The sequence below is a fragment of the Erithacus rubecula genome, assembly GCF_903797595.1.
Source record: "Erithacus rubecula genome assembly, chromosome: 19".
Classification (NCBI taxonomy): domain Eukaryota; kingdom Metazoa; phylum Chordata; class Aves; order Passeriformes; family Muscicapidae; genus Erithacus; species Erithacus rubecula.
Window position 1 is genome coordinate 1,385,432 of NC_136671.1, and position 19,435 is coordinate 1,404,866.

Below are 19,435 nucleotides of genomic sequence, written 5' to 3' on the forward strand. Positions count from 1 at the left end.
CAGCAGAGCACAGGGAGCTGGCACTCACTCAGGTGGGATTGTCCCAGGAAAGCTTAAACCTTTCTCTAAACCATCTGTAAAGCACAGACTGGGACAGTTGTTGTTGGGTTTGGCTCCAAGCACAAGTGTTTTAGTGCTGTTGTGTTCTCAGAGTAAACGTTTTACCCCCCTGGCACTCGTTTGCAAACCCAACAAAGCTGCTGTGAGCACTGGCTCTAATGGGCCCTGCCTCAGCCTGTGCTGCAATTCCTCCTGATCAGTGAAAATGGACTGAGGAGGCAGAGATGGGGCTGCTGGGCTGGGAAGGAGGAAAGAGGAGTCACTCAGCCAGATCTCCCTACAGCCACCTGAGAGCTGAGGAATTAACTGAGTCATTACCCCAGGAAGTGCCCAAGTATCCCTTCCTATGTAGAAAAAAGGGATATTTGACAGGGCCAGGCAGCATTGGGCTCTTCAGGGAGAAGAGAATGACTCTGCTCAGGGCAAGAGAAGGTTCAGGGGGGAGGAACTGGACCATCTTTAAGGTCCTTTCCCATCCAAACCATTCCATGAGTCCTCTGGGCCAACTGCTGGGGGGAACTGAGTGATCCCTCTCCCCTCCCTTGGGTCAGTTGGGATGGAGGCTGGTGTGTGACACACAAACATGGCATTACTTCTGCTCCTCGAGCTGTGAGAAGAGCCAGAAGGTACAGGAATAATTAGGAAAGGGATCCACATCCCCTCTGAAAGTTGCAGCTGCTCCCATTCTCAGCCCTGCAGTGCAGATCCTCTGTCAGGGCACGGCTGCAGCAGCACCTGCAGCTCTGAAAGGGGCCAGGCCCAGAACTTCCATCACCTCTGAGCTACAAAAGGTGCTGTGAATGATTTTAAGCCCCTTTCCTGTGGGCAGACCAGAAGCAGCAGACAGCTTCTCACCCTTCCCAGGCAGCCAAGGGCTGTCACTGAACTACAGTTGCCTGAGTGCTTTCAAACCCACTTTAACACACTGTCATTCCTGACAGTGCCTTGGAACTAAGGAACAGGGCTGTTCTTTAAGATTCTCCACCTCCCAGAGATGGAGGAGGCACAGAGAGGCCAAAGGGTGAGTGAGGTGAACACACAGACACAGGACAGGACCAGGAGTTTAATGTGGACACAGTAAGTTGAGTACAGCAGCAGAACTCCCTGAGTCCATCTGGCTTCACATCATCAGTTGGTGGCTGACAGTATCTGGCTCGGAGTTGTTCCACCAGGAATCCATTCCCAGTTTCAGGAGGCTGAATCCATCCCTGCAGTGCCTGTTGCCACCCCAGGCTGGCTCCTGCTGCTGAGCTGCTCAGTTCTCATACTTGTGCTTGATGTGCTTCCACAGTTTCTGCATGCAAAACAAGCAGGGGAAAAGAAAATCAAGATGTTTCAGGCAGTTTCTCAGTGAGGTTGGGATAACAGACTACAAAATACAAATTATCTTGCATGGAGAGTGGTGATGGAGTCCTGTACTGGATCTGGGGGACACAGGGATGCAGATGGGCTCCTGGCTTCCAATCTGGACAGGGAGGAAGCTGCAGAGATTCCCCTGGATTAGTGGCCCACTAAGACACTGCCTTGAATTCCCACCCAGACTGGAGAGGGCAGTTCTGCGCCTGCACATAAGGGATGTACAGAACAATCCTATCCATGGAATGGTTTCAGTTGGAAGGGATCTTAAATCCCATCCAGTGCCACCCCTGCCATAGCAGGGACACCTTCCACTGTCCCAGGCTGTTCCAACCCCAGTGTCCAGCCTGGCCTTGGGCACTGCCAGGGATCCAGGGGCAGCCACAGCTGCTCTGGGCACCCTGTGCCAGGGCCTGCCCACCCTCCCAGGGAACAATTCCTTCCCAATATCCCATCCAGCCCTGCCCTCTGGCAGTGGGAGCCATTCCCTGTGTCCGGTCACTTCAGACCCTTGTCCAAAGTCCTTCTCTCATTTCCTGGAGCCTCCGTAGGCCCTGAATGGGGCTCTAAGGTCTCCCCCACGTTTGCCTCGGTATCCCGCAGTCACTGCTGCACTTAGGAACCTAAGAACGACTTGGCCGCTTTCACCCGAGGTTCACGCTGGGGACACCCAAGGCCTGCAGCTCTTATCCTCTTCCTCTGCAAGGGCAGGTCGGCCAAGCCGGGGGACTACAGAGCACAGAAGAAGCTCCTTTTCCCCCTCCCTTAAGGGGCCTTACACGCCCCTTCCAAGCGGCCAAAGAAGCTCACGGACACCCCGAAGCCCCGATCACCTCAGAGAGCGCTGGGGCTGAGCCGCGGCCCGCGCGGGGCCAGCGGGGCCAGCCTGACCTTCAGCGCTGGGCCCGCGCCCGGACGGCCCCGCGGGGCCTCACACAGCCCTTACCCCTTCGTTCAGATGCTCGAAGAGCGCGTCCGCGCCCTGGTCGAAGGCGCGCTCGAAGAGCACCGCTCCCAGCACGATCGACAGCGCGAAGGTGGAGCTGCGGCGGAACAGGGAGCTGTACATCTGCCGCAGCAGCACCATCTTGGGCCGCGCGCAGGGGCTGCTGGGGGATGTAGGCGGTGCCCTATTATTTGTACGGCGTGCCGAGCCGCCGTGAGGCATGCTGGGAGCTGTAGGCAGCGCTCTCTGCCTTTTGTTATCTGCGCATGCGTATTGCCGTGGGGCATTGTGGGAGTTGTAGGCGGTGCGGCGCGGGCCTGGCAAGAGGTGGGTGATCGTGACTGGGGGGTGCCGGAGGTCCCCGTGAGGGGTTCCCGTGAGGGGTTCCCGTGAGGGGATGCCCGTGACGGGTCCCGTGAAGAGTTCTCATGAGGGGTCCCCGTGAGGGGTTGCCGTGAGGCTCCGCTCGTCCCGTCCCTCCCGCCTTGTTCTCAGCGGCTTCCGCTGGGCAGCCCCGGGGTCTCTGCCGGGCTTTGTGCAGTGGAAACCGGCCCGGCCGTGGCTGGAGCGGGATCCAGGCTGGGCTGGGGCCGGGGGTGGGGCGTGCTGAGGGGGCAGAGACACCCCGGGCCGGCCCAGCCCTGCCCTGCCAGCGTGTCCGACCGAGCGGGACAGGCACAAGAAAGAGGCTGCTGTCACTGCCCTCTGCTCACCCCGAAGGTGGGTGGGAGGGGTTGGGGTATTTTCTGCAGTTTCGAGTTGCTGAAAGTAGTTGGTGTCAGTGTCGGGGGAGCGGAAGAGTTCCGTGGGGCTCATGAATCGTGGAATGGTTTGCTTGGAAAGGACCTTGAAGCTCCTCCAGTGCTACCCCTTGCCATGGGCACGGACACCTTCCACTGTCCCGGGCTGGTCCAACCCCAGTGTCCAGCCTGGCCTGGGACACTGCCAGGGATCCAGGGGCAGCCACAGCTGCTCTGGGCACCCTGTGCCAGGGCCAGAGGATGCTCTGACAGCTGCTCCAGAGGCCTCGGGAGGAGTGGGGACCTGGCTCCATGCGGCAGAACAAAAAGTGGGAACGTTCCCATTTGCTTCCCTCTGTTTGTGTTTCTTCATGCAGTGACTGTGGGGATCCATGGGATTTTTCTGGGTTAGGACAAGACCTCTGCTTGTTCTGCATGCCTGGAAGGTGCCTGGCACATTCCTGTGAAGTGTTATCCTTTTGGAACCCTATAATATCCTGAATTGGAAGGGACACACAGGGATCATCCAGCCCAGATTTGCCCTGCCCAGACCCCCCAGCACTCCCAGCCTGTCCATCCCTGGCAGCTCCTGGAGCTCTGGCAGCCTCGGGCTGTGCCCATTCCCTGGGGAGCCTGGGCAGTGCCAGCACCCTCTGGGGGAGGGAAGAACCTTTCCCTGAGCTCCAGCCTGAGCCTGGGCAGTGCCAGCACCCTCTGGGGGAGGGAAGAACCTTTCCCTGAGCTCCAGCCTGAGCCTGGGCAGTGCCAGCACCTCTGGGGGAGGGAAGAACCTTTCCCTGAGCTCCAGCCTGAGCCTGGGCAGTGCCAGCACCTCTGGGGGAGGGAAGAACCTTTCCCTGAGCTCCAGCCTGAGCCTGGGCAGTGCCAGCACCCTCTGGGGGAGGGAAGAACTTTTTCCTGAGCTCCAGCCTGAGTCTGCCCTTGCCCAGCTCCAGCTGTTTCCTGAGTGCTGTCTCTGGTCACCACAGAGCAGAGCTCAGAAAAACTCAATTTTTATTTTTCAGATGTAGCTGCTCTGGATTATCTAAGACAAATTCCCCCAACTGCCCATTAATAGCTGCTACCAGGATGGTTTGTGTGATCAGGTTGGTGTTGATCCTGAATCAAGCTCTGGATTTCCAGTAGAAGGTGTCCCTACCTGTGGCAGGGGTTGGAATGGGAGGAGCTTTAAGGTCCCTTCCAACCCAACCATTCCATGATTGTATGACAGGACACAGGGAATGGCTCCCACTGCCAGAGGGCAGGAATGGATGGGATATTGGGGAGAAATTGTTCCCTGGGAGGGTGGGCAGGCCCTGGCACAGGGTGCCCAGAGCAGCTGTGGCTGCCCCTGGATCCCTGGCAGTGCCCAAGGCCAGGTTGGACAGGGCTTGGAGCAGCCTGGGACAGTGGAAGGTGTCCCTGCCTATGTCAGGGGGTGAACCTGGATGAACTTTCATGTCCCTTCCAGCTCGAATCATTCCATGATTCCATGATTTCCTCTGGGTGTAATGGAAAGCAGGATCTGTGCCTCTGTCATTGGGAAGGTGCTGGCAGACTCTGCTGCCATTCCAAGTCTCCCAGCAGATCTGAGCCCATTTAAATTGGCAGCTGAGTATCATAAGCCTGACACTTGGATTTAATTAATTCACATCTGCCTGGGTATCCAAAGTGGCTGGAAATGGCCCCGAGCCTGGGCTGTGAGAAAGCAGGAAATTGAGGTCAAGGCCCAGCAGCACCTCCCGGGGCTGGGTGTGCAGAGCAGCAGCTCCCCCCAGGCACAGAGGAGTCTGTGTCCCTTCCTGGGTCACCTTCCTCCCTGTGCCCACTGAAGCACCCCCGAGAGTCCCAGATAAAATCTGCAGCTGCTACAGAGCAGTGCAGTGTTCTGGCAGCAGCTGGAGAAAGGAAAATGTGGGATGGTGCCCAGGATATGTGGGCTGGAGTTGTCCCAAGCCCCTCGCTGTCACCTTACAGGTGCCTCACAACAGGGTTGCTCACCCAACAGGGCTCCAGGAGACACAGCACAGCATTGCTATTATATTTTCATACAGCACAAAGCCCTGGGTTGTTGTTGGTTTGGGTTTTTTAAAATTTGCATTTATTCAGGAAGACTTTTAAGCTGGCACAAAGCCTGGCTGGAAGCATTTATGGCTGCGGTGGGTTCAGGTCTGAGTGCCCTGATTCAGCTGCAAATCAAGGGCTGGAGATACTGAGAGGAAGCAGCCAGGCCGAGGCAGTTCTTTATGGAACAGCTACATTTACTTTATTTCATAATGACTAAGATGGATTTAATTAGGAACCCTCTCTGTTTTCAGCTGAATAATGCTCTTTGTTTACTGCTGGAGCCGTCTGGGGAGATGGAAATAGGTTGGTGCTGCTCAGAAGCAGCTTTTTACTCCTCTGGACTCGCAGAGCACTGGGAAGTGCTGCTGTTGCAGAGAGTTGGCAGAACCCAGCAAGGTATCCATGCTGTGGAATCCTTGAAAAGATGGGAATAAGTGCTGGGTATAATCACTGAAGGGAGAAGTCTCAGGGAGAATCTGATACTCCTCTAATTGCTTTTTATAATCTGTCCATCCCCTGCAATGGGAATTGCTTGGACAATTTGGGAGCAGGCAGCTGTGGGATGTGGGATCTGTCTGTCTGGAATCTGTAGGAGCTTTCTGCCCTGGTTGTTGGGGGAGGAGGGGGAAGGAGCTTCTGCAATTACTGCTGTCGTGGTGATGAAAGAGAAAGTTTGAAATACAATTTCAAAGGCTGGCTGCTGCTGGGCTTCTGCAGGCAGAATTCCCTGGGAGATCTCTGGAAACTTGTGTGGGACCAGTGCAGAATCTCATTTGTTTTCCCTGTTTGCAGCATTCTTTTCTGCAGAGATGGAGTGCAGGAGCCAGCAGCTGAGACAGGGAGCATTTTGTGTCACCAGGAACTTTAGGGGACTATGGAATAACATGTGGAACAGGGATTTTTCAGTATTTAAAAGCAGACCCTGCCAGTGGGCCTGACTTGTTCCCTCTGAATTCCAGCAGCCCCACCACAGTGCTGCAAACGTGGCTGCAGAACTCAGGGATGTAAAGGATGAGGGAATTTATGGCTCCATGCTCATTAAGCAGTGCTTGGGTTTGGATTCTTGGGCTGAAGGAGGAGGATTCCAAACCTCAAACCCTGCAGAGCTGAGTTGGGATCAGCCCAGGGCGTGGGGGATTTGGGGTCCCAGCACACATGGCCAGCCCTCAGCCTCCCAGGAAAGAACCTCAACAGGAGATTTCCAGTTCACATGGAATATCTGAACATTTTACCTTCAGTGTGGAGGTTTTCAATCCAATTTAAAAAATCTCAGGTCTTCCCATCAAATGCAGCTTTGCTTTAATTTGTAGTGTGAGGCCTTAGAGGTTTCCAGGGGCTTGATTTCGAAGCAGCAGTTGCTGTTTGCAGGGGAGGGAAGGGAATGTGGTGCTGGTGTTTCTGCTGGGATGGATGTGTGGCAGAGCCTGGCAGCCCTTCCTGAGCTGGGCATGCCAGGCTCTGAGGGTTTGCCTGGAGCTTTGCTCTCCATGCTGAGCTGCAGGGATCAGATGGGGGGCTGCCATTGATTCTGGGCTGGTTTATTTATAAAATCTTTATTTCTTGTGCTGGTCTCTGTGCCAGTTTTTAAATGCATTCGGCTGTCAAAGTGTCAAAATCTGGAGAATTGCTTGTGGAGTTTATCTCCCAGTCCATCCATCTTTGCCATTCATCAGGTACCTTTATATCCCTCAGGAGGGAGCTTGCAGCTCTTTCAGGTGTATGTTGCACCTCCAGCAGAGACAGGTGCCTGAAGGATAAAACACAAGCTGATCTCACCTGCACTGACAGTGGCTCCAGGCCCAGCACAGGTGGGATCTCCCAAATTCTCTTGTGATCTTAGTGCTGTACTCAGAGCAGACATACCTTGGTACCATAGGCTGGGGAGGATGAGGAGAGCACTCCATGATGTACAGGTGGTTCAGTAGATTGTTGGAAATGTGTCCTGTAATGTTTGTAATGCAGCTTCCCACCTGCAGGACAGGTGAGATCAGCTTCTGTTTTATCTTTGAGGATAAAATGAGCTTTGCTGAGTTTCTTCCTTACCTTGCAGAGATGGACACAGGGGAGTTTCCTTCCTCTTTCGTATCAGCTTGCAGAGGTTGTGGTCAAAGGTCCCCAGGACCTCCAGCTCCCCTGTTTTCACCTTGGATGGTTTGTGCTGCACCTTCCCTGGAGTTTGTGGCTCTGTTTTCTGTGATCTGAACTCGGGGAGGGAGAATCCTTCCAGCAGAGCTGTTGTTGCTTTGGGTGACAGAGATAAATGCAGATCAGGCCTTTTCTCCCACATACAGGCAGCAGATCCTGCCCCAGCAGCCTGTGATGGACAAGGATATAAACTGTTGGGTCTCACCTCTTTCTCTGTTTGCCAACCCTGAGTGATTTGAGTTCTCTTCTTTGGAAGCAGGCACTGTAAATCCTGGATCCTCCATTCCCATGGCTGGGCGCCGAGGAGCTGCCTGCTGATTCCAGGGCATGCTGATGCTGTTCTGCCAGGAGAGAGATGGGGAAAAGGTACTTCTGTGACTACTGTGACAGGTCCTTCCAGGACAACCTGCACAACAGGAAGAAACACCTCAATGGAGTGCAGCATCTCCGGGCTAAGAGGCTCTGGTACGACTTATTCCGAGGTGGGTGCTCCCAGCTGTCTGCCCCTTCCTTCCTGGGACTGGGGAGGTGATGGATGAGGGGGAGAGTGGGAAGAGAAAATAAATCAGCACTGATGCTTTTTACACTCTGTGCCTGGGAATTGAGCACATGATGCTGCTGAATCTGGCAGTCTAAGAGTGAAACCCTCTGATCTGTCTCAGCACCCAGCTCCAGGTGTGTTCATGCCAGCCTGAAGGGTGCAGTGGGAGTGGGTTAAACTGGCTGTGAAATCATTGTCTGGGTGTTTCTCTGCTTCCTGCTGGTCCCTGACCAGCTTGGGACTGGACATGATGGGATTTTACTGTGCCCAGGATATTTACCTGAGCACATCCCTTGTCTCCCCAGATGCTGCTGCTATCCTGCAGGAAGAGCAAACCAAGAAGCCTTGTCGGAAGTTTCTGCAAACAGGTGAGGAGTTCTGAGGTGGAAAGAAGTGCCTGGGCTCCAGCAGCTCCTTTCAGGGCCAGCCCAAGGCTGGAGGGAGAGGTTTGAGCCTGTGTCTGGCATCCAGGTGTGATGGAATCTGAGTTTGCTTGCACAAGGACCTCCTGTGGGTGGTTCTCATGAAACTCTGGCTTTTCCCAGAATTATTAAAGTTGGAAAAGACCTTTAAGATCACCAGGTCCAAATGTCAGTACAGCACCACCATGTTCATCATTAAACCATGTCCCCAGTGCCACATCCCCACACTTCATTGGGCACATCCAGGGGTGGTGACTGCACCACATCTCTGGGCAGCCCATTCCAGTGCTTTACAACCCTTTCTGTGAATAAATATTTCCTAATATCTAATCTAGAGAATTTTGAAACTGGATTTTCAAATCTCACTCTTTCATTTCAGGACAGTGTGATTTTGGGTCCAACTGCAGATTTTCTCACATGACAGAGCAGGACCTGGAGAAGCTGAGTGCCCAGGTTCAAGGTGGGTTCTCCAACGAGGCAATGTGTGAGGATCTCTTTGGAGGGAGAGTTACTGCAGAGGGGTGTGAGGGATTGTGCAGGCTGTGATCCCCTGCTGCCTGCACTGAGCCAAGCATGGATCCCTCCCTCCTGCTTCCCAGTGCTGTGTGAGCCTGGAAGTGCTGCAGTTTGTCATCTGCTCCCTGCTCTGTGCTGGCACAGACACAAACCTGGAGCTGAACAGTGCTGTTACCACTTGGCAGCAAGAGTTTGGAGTGGCCTTTGTGAGCCCTCAGGGTTTTCAGTCAGGGAATAAAAACTGTCAGCAGCAGAGGGCACTGGTACATCACGTCCCCTTAAATTTATGGATGTGGTTTCCCCCCACCTTGCTGCTATTACCAGGGAGCTGCTGCTTCCACCCGTGGGAAGAGCTGGTGGGAAGAGCTGTCCTGCTGTCGGGCTGTGAAAGGGGTCCTGGATCCAGAAACAGCCTCTGCTTGGGTGGCTTTGGATGGAAGTGAAGTGTGGGCAGAGGGTGGATGGCAGCTGCTCCCTGCTGGGAGTCTGCAGAGCACTTTTGAACTTTCTCATTCTTGGAACTACTTTTCTTTTAGGGAAAAGAGGTGATAGCTGTTTTCTTCATAGGAGTCATTACTTTAGTGGTTAAAGAAAATCACAGAATCACAGACAGGGCTAGGTGGGAAGGGATCTTAAAGCTGATCTCAATTCACCCCTGCTATGGGTAGGGACACCTTCCACTAGACCAGGTTACTCTAAGCCCCATCCAACCTGGCCTTGGACACTTCCAGGGAGTGTGAGTGAGGTGTTGGTGAGAACTTGTGGAATGGTTGAAATCTCCACTGGAGATAATCTAATCCTAACCATGGAGAAAGCAGTGTGAACTCAAACAGGGTGCTCAGGGCCAATTGTGTTTTGAATATCTCAAGGCTGGAGACTCTATGGATGACCTGATCCACTGTTTGACTAGGTTCATAATAAAAATGTGTAATTAAAAAAAAATATTTAAATAAAAATTCCCAATGGAAATTCCTGTATTTTGGGTTGTGCCCATTGTCTCTGTACTGGGGAGCCCAGCACTGGGTACAGCACCCAGATGTGGCCTCACAGTGTGGAGCAGAGCAGGATTCCTTCCCCAGCCTGGTGTCCCAGTGTAGCCCAGCTTGGAGCAGCTCCCATGCCCACATCCTTGCTGGAGCCAGCTGCTGCTTTGCCAAGAGTCTGGCAAAGCCAGGCTGAAGTGTTGGAAGTGTGGGATGTGAGATGGGGGATGTGCAGGGGTAGAGCCTCTCCTGGCCCTCAGAGGGATCCCATGTGGGGAGGAAGAGCTCAGGGGAGTCAGGGGGAGGCAGGCAGGCAGCAGGGAGCTGTTCCAGGCTGTGCTGAGTCAGTGAGAGCCCTGAGGTGATTCTGAATCAATCTCTGCTTGGTCCATAAAGCCACGGTGGGGCCAGCCCTTCCCAGAGTCACCTTCCAGCCAGAGCCTCTCCCTGAGCCCTCTCTGCTGGGCTCCAAGGGTGGCATAGAGTGCCAGGCACAGGAGCCTCTAGCATTTCCAGTCCCTGGCTGTTCCTGCAGGAGAAGGGCAGCTCTCTGGAGCAGAGCAGGGAAGGCTGGCAGCTCCTCTGCGCTCAGGCAGCTTTCCTTGCCAATTACACTTGTTATTGAGTATTGACTTGTGTCAAATGGGTCAGTGTAAGTGCAGCATTGGCTGGTGAGACCCAATTCCAGGGAGATTACTGGGAAACCTTGCATTTGTGTTCTGGAGTCAAACATTTCATTTACCAATTAGCCCTGAAGGAGTGATGGCCAGGGGACAGGGGGTGCTTGGTTGGAGAGTCCAACCCTGCTCACCTCTCTCGTGGTGTGGCTTCATGCGTCACACAGACTCCAGCTCTGATCAGAGAGTTTGGAGGGATTTGCTGTAGGGAAAGGCTCAGCAGGATTTGGTGGAAGAGAGGCACAGCCTGTAACAGACAGGATGGAAGGATCAGACACCATGGTGTGTCATGGGGACATTCTACCACTCCTTCAGCTGCCAAAGCAGCTGTGTCTCAGTTGCTGGGGCTGAGGGCAGAGTTGAGGGCAAGCTCTGTGTGGCAGGTGTGTAATTCACACAGGATCCTTCATCAGTGATGCCTCACTTGCATTCTCACTCAGTCTCAGCATCTCTGAGCCATCCCAAGCCACAGAGAGAGGGATTGGAGCAATCTGGACCAAGCTGCCTCTCACTGACCCAGCTGGGAGATTTTTGCAGGTTTGGAGCCAGGGGTCCTCAGGGATTTGAGATGAGCTGAGAGGCTTGGAGCTCCAGAGCCTTCCCAAGGCTGAGGGGACCATTCTGGGAGTGGCCAGGGTGGTGTGGAATGCTCTCCTGGTGGGTCCACAGTGCTGCTTAACCCCTCCTTCTTCAGCTGTGGTGCAGGCAAAGCCTTGTCTGACTTTTTTTAAACCAAACTAAACCATGATGGCACTTTTAAAATCATGTAAATATTGAACCTGTCCCTGAGTCCCTGTGAGTGTTTGATGTTGGTAGCTCTGTGTCTGTGAACTCACCTGGATAACAAAGCACTTTTATCATAGCCAAAGGAAATGTGACATTATCCTTAATACTTGGCCTTTATTGCTGGGAGTTCACCCTGTAGTTTGTGTAAGTTTTGTGGGTTAAGTAGGAAAATTTCTAGATGATTCCATGTTCTAGAACAGCTTGGAGCCTGGCCTACTTTGGCATCAGCATCTCTGCACCCTGTAGAATATCCTCATCAAGAAGCAACAGTTTACACCTTCAGAAGGGAGGGAGCTCATATTCCCAGCTGTTCTCCCATCAAAGCATTAGCCTTCTGCATCTGCTGCATCATTCATCAGCCAGACACTTCCAGGCTGTCATTTTAAGTACAGTCATGTCAGGAAAAGTCACTGTCAAATTGCCATCTCCTTGCTCAGAGTTATTGGCTCCCCGCTAATCCATGTCCCTGGTGCAGGCAGGATCGACCTGGCTGGGCTCTGATGACTGTAGCCAAGGCTGCCAGTGGAGGGCACAGCTGGTGAGTGTTCAGGGTGTCCATGAGGTTGAAAGGATCTGAGGGACCCTGCTGGGGTGGCTGGAGTGCACTGATTTAACTGGGTGGGAGGAGCCCTCACACTGGGCTGCAGGGCAGTCCTGTGTTTGGCTGCTCTGATTGCAAGGGCTCCTCAGCCTCATCTCAGCCACGCTCTGGTGCTGTTCCTGTGCTCTGCAGGAGTTGGGATTCCACATCATCCACCAGGGAGGCAGCTGAGGGATTTCATGTGCATCTCCTTGCTGGGTGACCTGCCCACACTGGGGGTTCCATCTCTTACACAGCAATGCCTTTTTCAAGAAAACCCACAGGGAGAGAAGATCAATGTGGACCCCACTCTGGCATCATTAGAAGCACTTCAGGACTACAGATGCTCTTTTAATTGGTTGTAATTAGACTTTGAGGCAAATACCACAGTGAGGAGGAGAAGGGGAAAGCACCTTCACACCTGCCTGGCTGCACAGCCTCGTGTGGGGAGCAAGGGCTGGTGAAGGCCTTTCAGAGGTGCATCTTGGAACAGCTGTTGGCATTCAGGGAGTATTTACAGTCTCAGGGTGCATTTGGTGGTCTCTGGATGGGGACATGGACATCATCAAGGTGGGCAGAGCTGGAGACTTGCATATCTCTGCTACTGTATTTCTGAGCCTGAAGTTTGGAATGCTTTGGAGCTGTGAAAACAGGAGACAGCTGGGTATCTTTCTAATGTGGATACCTGGGGCCTCATGTGGGGCAGTGCAAATCCAGAGTGGTTCCACAGCATTCAGTGGACTTTTCTGACTGAGAGCATGAGTTGTAGCTGCTCCATCCCTGGTGTGGTACTTTGGGGCTCCCTGCTCTGAGCAGAGAAGCTTGGGCTGTTCATGGTCTGTTCTCTGTTGAGGCTGGGAGTTGGATGAAGAGGAAATCGCAGTGGTACAGAGAGAGGGAGAGATTCTCTCCATTATTTTCTTCCCTGCCTCATCAAAGCTTCTCACAGACACTGCTTGTCTGTCCCCTTGCTGAGGTGGAGCTCAGGAGATGGAAGAACATGGAACAAAGGGAAATAAGGTGCTCAGGGTTGCCAGGTGAGTGTGCAGCTCTCCAGGCTGAGCTTCTTGCCTCCCCATCTTCCCACCTGGCCAGCTGGTTGGGTTGACCCCAGGTAACTCTGCTTGGACTTTGATCCTTGGGAACTACTGTGGGAGACTGGAACATTCCTGTCTCCAGCCTTGCTGGTGAGCTCAGAGCAGCAGCCAGACACCAGGACCACAGCAGGCTTTCTGTGGTGGCACTGGGCACATCCTCACCCACCCTGCAGCAGCAGCTGAAAAGGCTGGATGACAAATTATCCATCTGGCTGCTCATTGTGTAGCACATCCCTGCCATCCTGATTTAGTATTCAACAGGCAGATGAATAATTGGTTGCCACCAGTAGGATGAAGTGATCCTTCACTCTGCCCAAGCACTATTAATTTCACACCCTGTCTGCAAAGGTATAATATTTTCCTTAAAACGTGAGACATATGGTGGGTGGGTGTGGAGCAGGCTCCTGAGGGGCACGGCTGCAGGTGCCTTGATCCCTAAATGGGATCAGGGATCCCCCAGAAGGATGGATGAGCAGGGCTAAGGAAATGACACACAGCTGCCTCTGCTTCCTTTTTACTGTCCCCAGTATTTGGTTTTCTGAGTTTCCTGTTCTGTTAGCTGGGAAGTTTCCACTAGGCTGGAGATGGGATTGCTGGGAGCGTGTCCTCATCCCTGAGTGTGGCCATGTCAGGATTCCTGCTAGAGCTGTTCAGCACCAGCTCCCTCCCTACAGCTGGGGGGCACTGGGGAGCTTTGCCAACCCACAGCTCTGGGTTTGTGCCATGCTGGCTTCCTGCCCTTTTCCCCAGTGGGTGCCTGTGGGCATCTACCCCACACCACCCTTCCAGGGTGATTGGAGGGGTTGAAGTCTTGATTCAGTAAACAACAGAGGTTTCCTACCCGTTTCCTTCCTCATTCCTAACCACCATGAGAAACAGAACAAGGAGTAATGGGTTCAAAGTGAAAAAGGGGACATTTAGGTTAGATATAGGTTAGACTCAATGACTTATCTTGAACCTGATTTATTTTGCAATTCTGTAATATATGGAGGAAATCCTTCCCTCTGACGGGGTGAGGTCCTGGCACAGGGTGCCCAGAGAACCTGTGGCTGTCCCTGGATCCCTGGAAGTGTCCAGGGCCAGCTTGGACAGGGCTTGGAGCAGCCTGGGACACTGGAAGGTGTCTCTGCCCATGGCAAGGGTGGGACTGGATGGGTTTTGGGGTGACTTCCAACCAAACCATTCCATGGTTCTAAGTACAAGAACTTGTCCCCTGGTTCTCTGTGCCCTGATTCTGCCCTGTGCTGGTGACAGCTCTGCCTGGGCTGTGCAGGGGTTGGGGACACATCAGGCAGGGAGCTCCTTAACCAGCCCTGACAGCAGCTCTGGGATGTGTCTCCTGGCTGGAACATGCACCACAACTGTTCAGACTCTCCCAGGCTGCCAAGGCTGCATCGATCTGGGCACTGTCCCTGTCATTCCCACCTAACAGGGCAGGGGTGGCACAGTTGCTGCTGCCAGTTGGAGGGACACGGCTCTGGGAACAGCTCAGGGCCAGCCCAGGCTGCTCCAGGCGGGGCTGACAGTGATCTGCCTTGGGGGGATATATCGGACTCCCCTCCGCGCCCAAACTGCCACCGTGCTGCTTCAGCTCTTGTCCCCTGCTCTGCCTGGCTGCAGCTGTCACCGGGGATGACTCCAAGCATCAGATGGCAGGAGGGCAGAGGAGGAGGAGGAGGGGCTGCCACAGGCATGGTGCACATTCTCCACCCTGTGAAACTGCAGGGTAATGAGCAGCAGGTTTAATGGAGTGAAAGGACAAGGACCTGGTGGCCCTTTTCATCATGGCTCTCCCTCTGATCCAGCCCTTTCTGATCTCAAATCTTTCTCTCAAGCAGGGGAGAAGAGGCTGAAGGAGCTGCAGAGGGAGGGAGCAGATATCCCACCTGGCACTATTGAGGACTGGCTGGACAAGAGAGCCCAGAGGCTGAGTGCAGCTCAGAGTAACAGGTACTGGGAACTGGGGATCATGCAGTGTGGGTGCAGAGGGGGCTCCCACAGGAGGGCTGGGGCAGGGGAGGCTGCAGAGGATCTGAGGTCCCCACACCCTCAGCAGCACTCTTGAGGGCACGTGTGTGGGTGCAGCCCTGCCTGCCCCATCAGGGATGTGTGCACAGGTGTCCCCACGTGCCAAGGACACACTTTGGGAGCAAGCCACAGCAGAGGGGTGTCTCCTGCTCTCTGCAGAGCACACAGACAGTCCTGGAAGGACAGAGCCGGTGCTGTGCTGGGTCATTAACACCCAGGGTTCCGTGTCTGGAGCCTGCTTTCATCTGTTGACAGCTCCCCCATCCCCTGCCTGCCGCGGAGGGTGGGGCTGGCTCCTCCTCACAGTATCCATTCAGATTCGGTGCCGGCTGTTGCCTCTCTCACCTGACTGTGCCGCAGGCTTAATGGGATGACATTTGGGCAGGTGCCAAATCTCTCTTCTGTTCTTTTGCTGTTTGTTCACGTCCTCTCTGTGTTTGGACTGGGCAGGATCTTCCTTCTGCTGCTTGGCTGAGCTTGTTGCTCTGAGGTTGTTCTGTCCCTCAGCTCAGCTGCCCTTGGCCTTGCAGAGGTGCCCACATTCCTGTCCCCCACACTTCACTTGCCCCATTTTGTTTGTCCTGTCTGTGAATCCCTGGAACTTGGGGTAGATCAGCTCTTACAGAAGATAGCCATCCCTGTTCCCAGAGGAATTTCCAGACCTTCAGAGCTACTTGGTCATACCCAGAGGAATGTTGAGACCTTCTGAACTTGGTCCCTGCTGCCTCCATAGATGCACAAAACAAATTTACAGGATTGTTGCTCTTTTTCCAGCCTCCTTGTCCCTGCAGGCTCAGAAACCATCTGCTACAGGAATTAAACACCAAGTATTGGAACTTTAGTTTCTCTTTCCAGCCTTGCCAACTCCTCTCCTGACCATCTCTGTGCTCCCCTTGTGCCCTCCAGCTCCACATTTCATGGGAGTGATTTTTACCAGTTTTCAAAGTAAACATAGAGTGTAGATTTCCATCAGAAGAGGGTCCAAAGCCTTAAAGCTTCTGCAATGCCACAAGTTCCATGAGTGTGGAAGTGGGTAGAGGAGAGGGATCCCATTAACACCTTTAGAAAGGAAATACTCTTGACATTGCTGGCCACTGGAGAATCCCTGTGGGACAGCCATTGAGAATGCTTCAGCTGTAGGTAAACCTTTGATAGAGCACTTGTAGCTCATGAGACCCCAGGGAATTGAGTACCCAGGCAGCATCCTGCCTATTGATCAGTCCTGCTGCTCAGGAAACAGCTCATTAGGTGATGGCTCCACCCTGCAGCATTCCCTCTGTTACATATGCCCAGTGTACCTGAGCCACAGTGCTGGGGAATGACACCAAATATCCCTGCCCAGAGGGGCTGGTGTGTGTCCTCATGCTCCTGCCTCATCCTGGGCTCTGAGAATCCCTGCTGGAGGGATAAACCTTGAACCAAGTGACTTTGCTCTGTGGCAGTTGCCTGGAAAACACTGCTGGAAAACTACTCCTGTAGTTGGCTCTTGGCCATGGCCCCGCAGGGAGGGGAGGGTGCTGCTTCTCCCCAGGGTTATGTAAAGGAGTTTGATTAGATTTCTTCTGGCATGACAATTAAAAAGATTCATCCTGATCGGAGGTAGAGGCCTGAGAAGCTGCAAGGCTGCTGTCAGGGCTTGTGTGAGAGAACAAATGAGCTTCCTGCACTTGGGAATTAATGGGAAAGGTACGTTTCCCATGAATTTAAACATGCCCTGGTCAAGCTGGAGGCACTGGAGGCAAGGTGGAGATGGTTCTTGCTCCTGCCCTTCTTCATCCCAGTGTGGAGGTTGCAGCAGAGTGATTCCCAGGCTGTGGGGTGGGGGAGAAGCCTCTTCCTCTGCTGAAGGGTCCTCTGGTGCACACCCTGCTGGTTTGGCAGCTCCTCCATTTCCGAGGGGTCCTTGTCCTTTGGGAAGTGCACAGCTGCCTTGGGATTTGGGCTGCTCAGAAAGAAACATCTGCTGGTTTTGTTTGTTCTTCTTCCAACTCAGCTGTGTGAGGAGTGGGGATGGAGGGGCTGGGGCCAGCCCTGCTCCCAGCACCTGGCAGCTGTGCCTGCTGAACCCCTCTTGGGGTCTGGGCCCATCCCAGACCCACTCACCCCAGTGTTCCCACCTGAGTTTCACTGGCACATGCTGTGTTGGGCTGCTTGGATATGGTGGGAACAGTCACACAGCTGTTCTGGTGCTGGATTTGGGATGGGGGCAGTGAATGAACCCATTTGGTGATAACCCAAACCCTCCTCTGCTGGCCCCTTCTCTTTGGGGGCTACTGGAGGGGGCACAAGGAAGCCCAGCCCCCAGCATGGCCTTGGTGTCAGACTGACACACTGCTTCTCACCTCATCCCTTCCCATCTCCCCTCACAGTGCTCTTCCTGAGAAACCAGCACCGTTCCAGTACCCTCCAGGCTGGCCACCAGTGCAGGAGCTGCCCCCATCCCTGCAGGCCCCCCCACCTGGGGGGTGGCTGGTGCCCCCCAACCTGCAGTGGGGCTGAGGCACTGCACCCCCAGAGCCCTGGCTGTCTCAGCTCCAGGAAAGGGACAGCATTATTTATACACACTTTTATTTCAATAAACCCTCCTCCTGCCTGTTGCAGCCTCTGTGTGTCATGTTCCTGCTTGACCAGCAGCCTCCCGTGGGCTGAGCTGTTCCCCTGACTCTGTCCCTGCCTCTGGAAGGGGGATCTGAGCTCAGGAGAGCTCCAGCCCTGCACAGGGGCTGTTTTTCACCTGGAGCTGACATTCCCCATTTCCCAGATGGGATCCATCCCCTCAGATCCCTGCTGCCTGCTCTACCTCCTCTCAGTCCAGCTCTGTTCTGGGCTCTGTCATCCAGGCTGGACAATGACCCAGGCTTTTAGAACTGATGTTTCATTTCCTCAGGTGTTTGTGCTGTGTTTGTTCCAGATAAATTCGGGGTGTGACCCTGCCTGGGTCCAGGTGCTGGAGCTCCCAATGGAGAGCCTGAGGAGCTTCCCTCAGCCCTGCTCCTGCTGTGCCGGAGGCAGGGGGCAAAGAGGGAAACTATCCCAAGCTTTCTTCACAGTGAGAGTTTGAGCCGTCTCTCCTGTTGGTAAAGTGTGGGGTGAGGGAGGCCCTTGGCTGTCTCAGGAAGGGAGTGGAGTGCTGCAGCTCCAGGGGCAGGGGGATCCTGTCCAGCAGCATCCTGGGAGGCAGCAGGTTTGTCCAGGAGGGCTGTGCCTGCTGCCAGAGCATTCCAGGTTTGGCTGGGCAGGGAGGTGGTGGGTCCAGATTCATGAAGAGCACGGGCAGGAGCCAGCTGCCTATGGCCAAATCCTGCCTGGATCGCTCCAGCAGGGCAGGGCTCCCATCTTGGGATGTGATGGCAAATTGTCACAGGAGCATCAGCCCCAATCTGAGATGGGCTGTGACAGCAGCCTGGAAACAGCCCTGGCTGGAGCCTGGATGAGCTTTAGATCTAGCTAGAGAATGTTTTCATCCTTCTAGACGGGAGCCCTGGGCTTGCTGGAGAGCAGGAACACAGGTCTTGGGCTCGGAGGATGCAGGATCAGCCCTGTGTCCTATCCTCACTTCCATTGCAGGACAGGTGGATTAATAAGAGCACCCAAGTGGCTCCTCTTTGGAATGGATGGAAGTCCCTGGAGCAAGGGAACACTACTCCCAAGGAAATGGAAAGTGGGGAGCCCCCCAAAGGGCTGTGGGATGCTGAGAGTGGAAGCTGGGCCTGCTCTCTCCAAGCTTGGATGTGCATCCCTGTGCCCCAGCCTGGCACAGGGGAAGAGTCCTGGGGATTGTTGAGGGGCTCCAGTGTCTGGGGGGACACTGGCTGCTCTGCTGGTGACACACTTCTGGACACCTTCTAAGCCAGCACCAACCAGATGAAGGAACTCCCACTCCAGTGCCTTCCATGGACTTTTTTTCCCAGTCAACATCAAAATCCTTCCCTGTTCCACGTGTTGATTTGAGCTGTGCTTTGATCAGCCACCAGGCTAGTCCCTCCTCTGTGTGCTCCAGTCCTGGTGGGTTTTCCAGCTGATCCAGGATGTGTTGTTTTACCCACCACTCCCAAACTTCAGGGCTCCCCAGATCCAGCTTAAATTAGATAGAGTTCTCTGGGCAAGCTCTGGAACCCAACTGTAAATGAAAATTCTGTGTGTCACAGTGGGTAGCAGGGGGTGTGACAGTGCCATGGATCACTGGGGTGAGACACAGCCATGTGGGCTCATCCATGGGAAAAGGCTGCAGGAGGAGGACACCAAAGGAGGATGGGGCTCTGGCTGCTTCCCACAGGGATGGCTGTACCTGATCCCAAGGGATGCTGCAGGGATGGACTCACTGTCCCCGTGGTGGGGGTGAGGAGCTGCTGCCCAATAGTGAAACCTGAGCCAAAGTGCCTTTGCTGGAGCAAGAAGCAGAGTAATTTATCGGGAAGCTTTTAGGGAAATGAGCGGCTCCTGGGCCCCTGCCAAGCACAGCCCTGCTGGGCTCTGCCCGTGTCCTCTGGC

At 54.2% G+C, this 19,435-nt stretch overlaps 2 protein-coding genes across 4 annotated transcripts; one reads left to right on the forward strand and one right to left on the reverse strand.

The window, feature by feature from the left end:
• Nucleotides 1-1,103: 1,103 nt before the first annotated feature.
• On the reverse strand, nucleotides 1,104-2,530 carry UQCR10 (ubiquinol-cytochrome c reductase, complex III subunit X). Its single transcript, XM_079322872.1, has 2 exons — nucleotides 2,363-2,530; nucleotides 1,104-1,354 (listed from the first exon to the last, which is right to left on the reverse strand). The coding sequence occupies exons 1-2, from the start codon at nucleotides 2,501-2,503 to the stop codon at nucleotides 1,316-1,318; spliced, it is 180 nt and encodes a 59-aa protein (XP_079178998.1). The 5' UTR covers nucleotides 2,504-2,530; the 3' UTR covers nucleotides 1,104-1,315.
• A 71-nt stretch (nucleotides 2,531-2,601) lies between these two features.
• On the forward strand, nucleotides 2,602-17,544 carry ZMAT5 (zinc finger matrin-type 5). 3 transcript variants are annotated; one of them, XM_079322862.1, is made up of 6 exons: nucleotides 2,602-2,689; nucleotides 7,574-7,796; nucleotides 8,161-8,223; nucleotides 8,657-8,737; nucleotides 14,755-14,866; nucleotides 17,314-17,544. In XM_079322862.1, the coding sequence occupies exons 2-6, from the start codon at nucleotides 7,670-7,672 to the stop codon at nucleotides 17,441-17,443; spliced, it is 513 nt and encodes a 170-aa protein (XP_079178988.1). In that variant the 5' UTR covers nucleotides 2,602-2,689; nucleotides 7,574-7,669; the 3' UTR covers nucleotides 17,444-17,544. The 3 variants fall into 3 exon arrangements, with proteins under 3 accessions (XP_079178988.1, XP_079178987.1, XP_079178989.1); XM_079322861.1 differs by having other exon boundaries at nucleotides 2,636-2,689; nucleotides 7,571-7,796; XM_079322863.1 differs by lacking the exon at nucleotides 17,314-17,544 and adding an exon at nucleotides 15,593-17,307 and having other exon boundaries at nucleotides 2,636-2,689; nucleotides 7,571-7,796.
• Nucleotides 17,545-19,435: the final 1,891 nt, after the last annotated feature.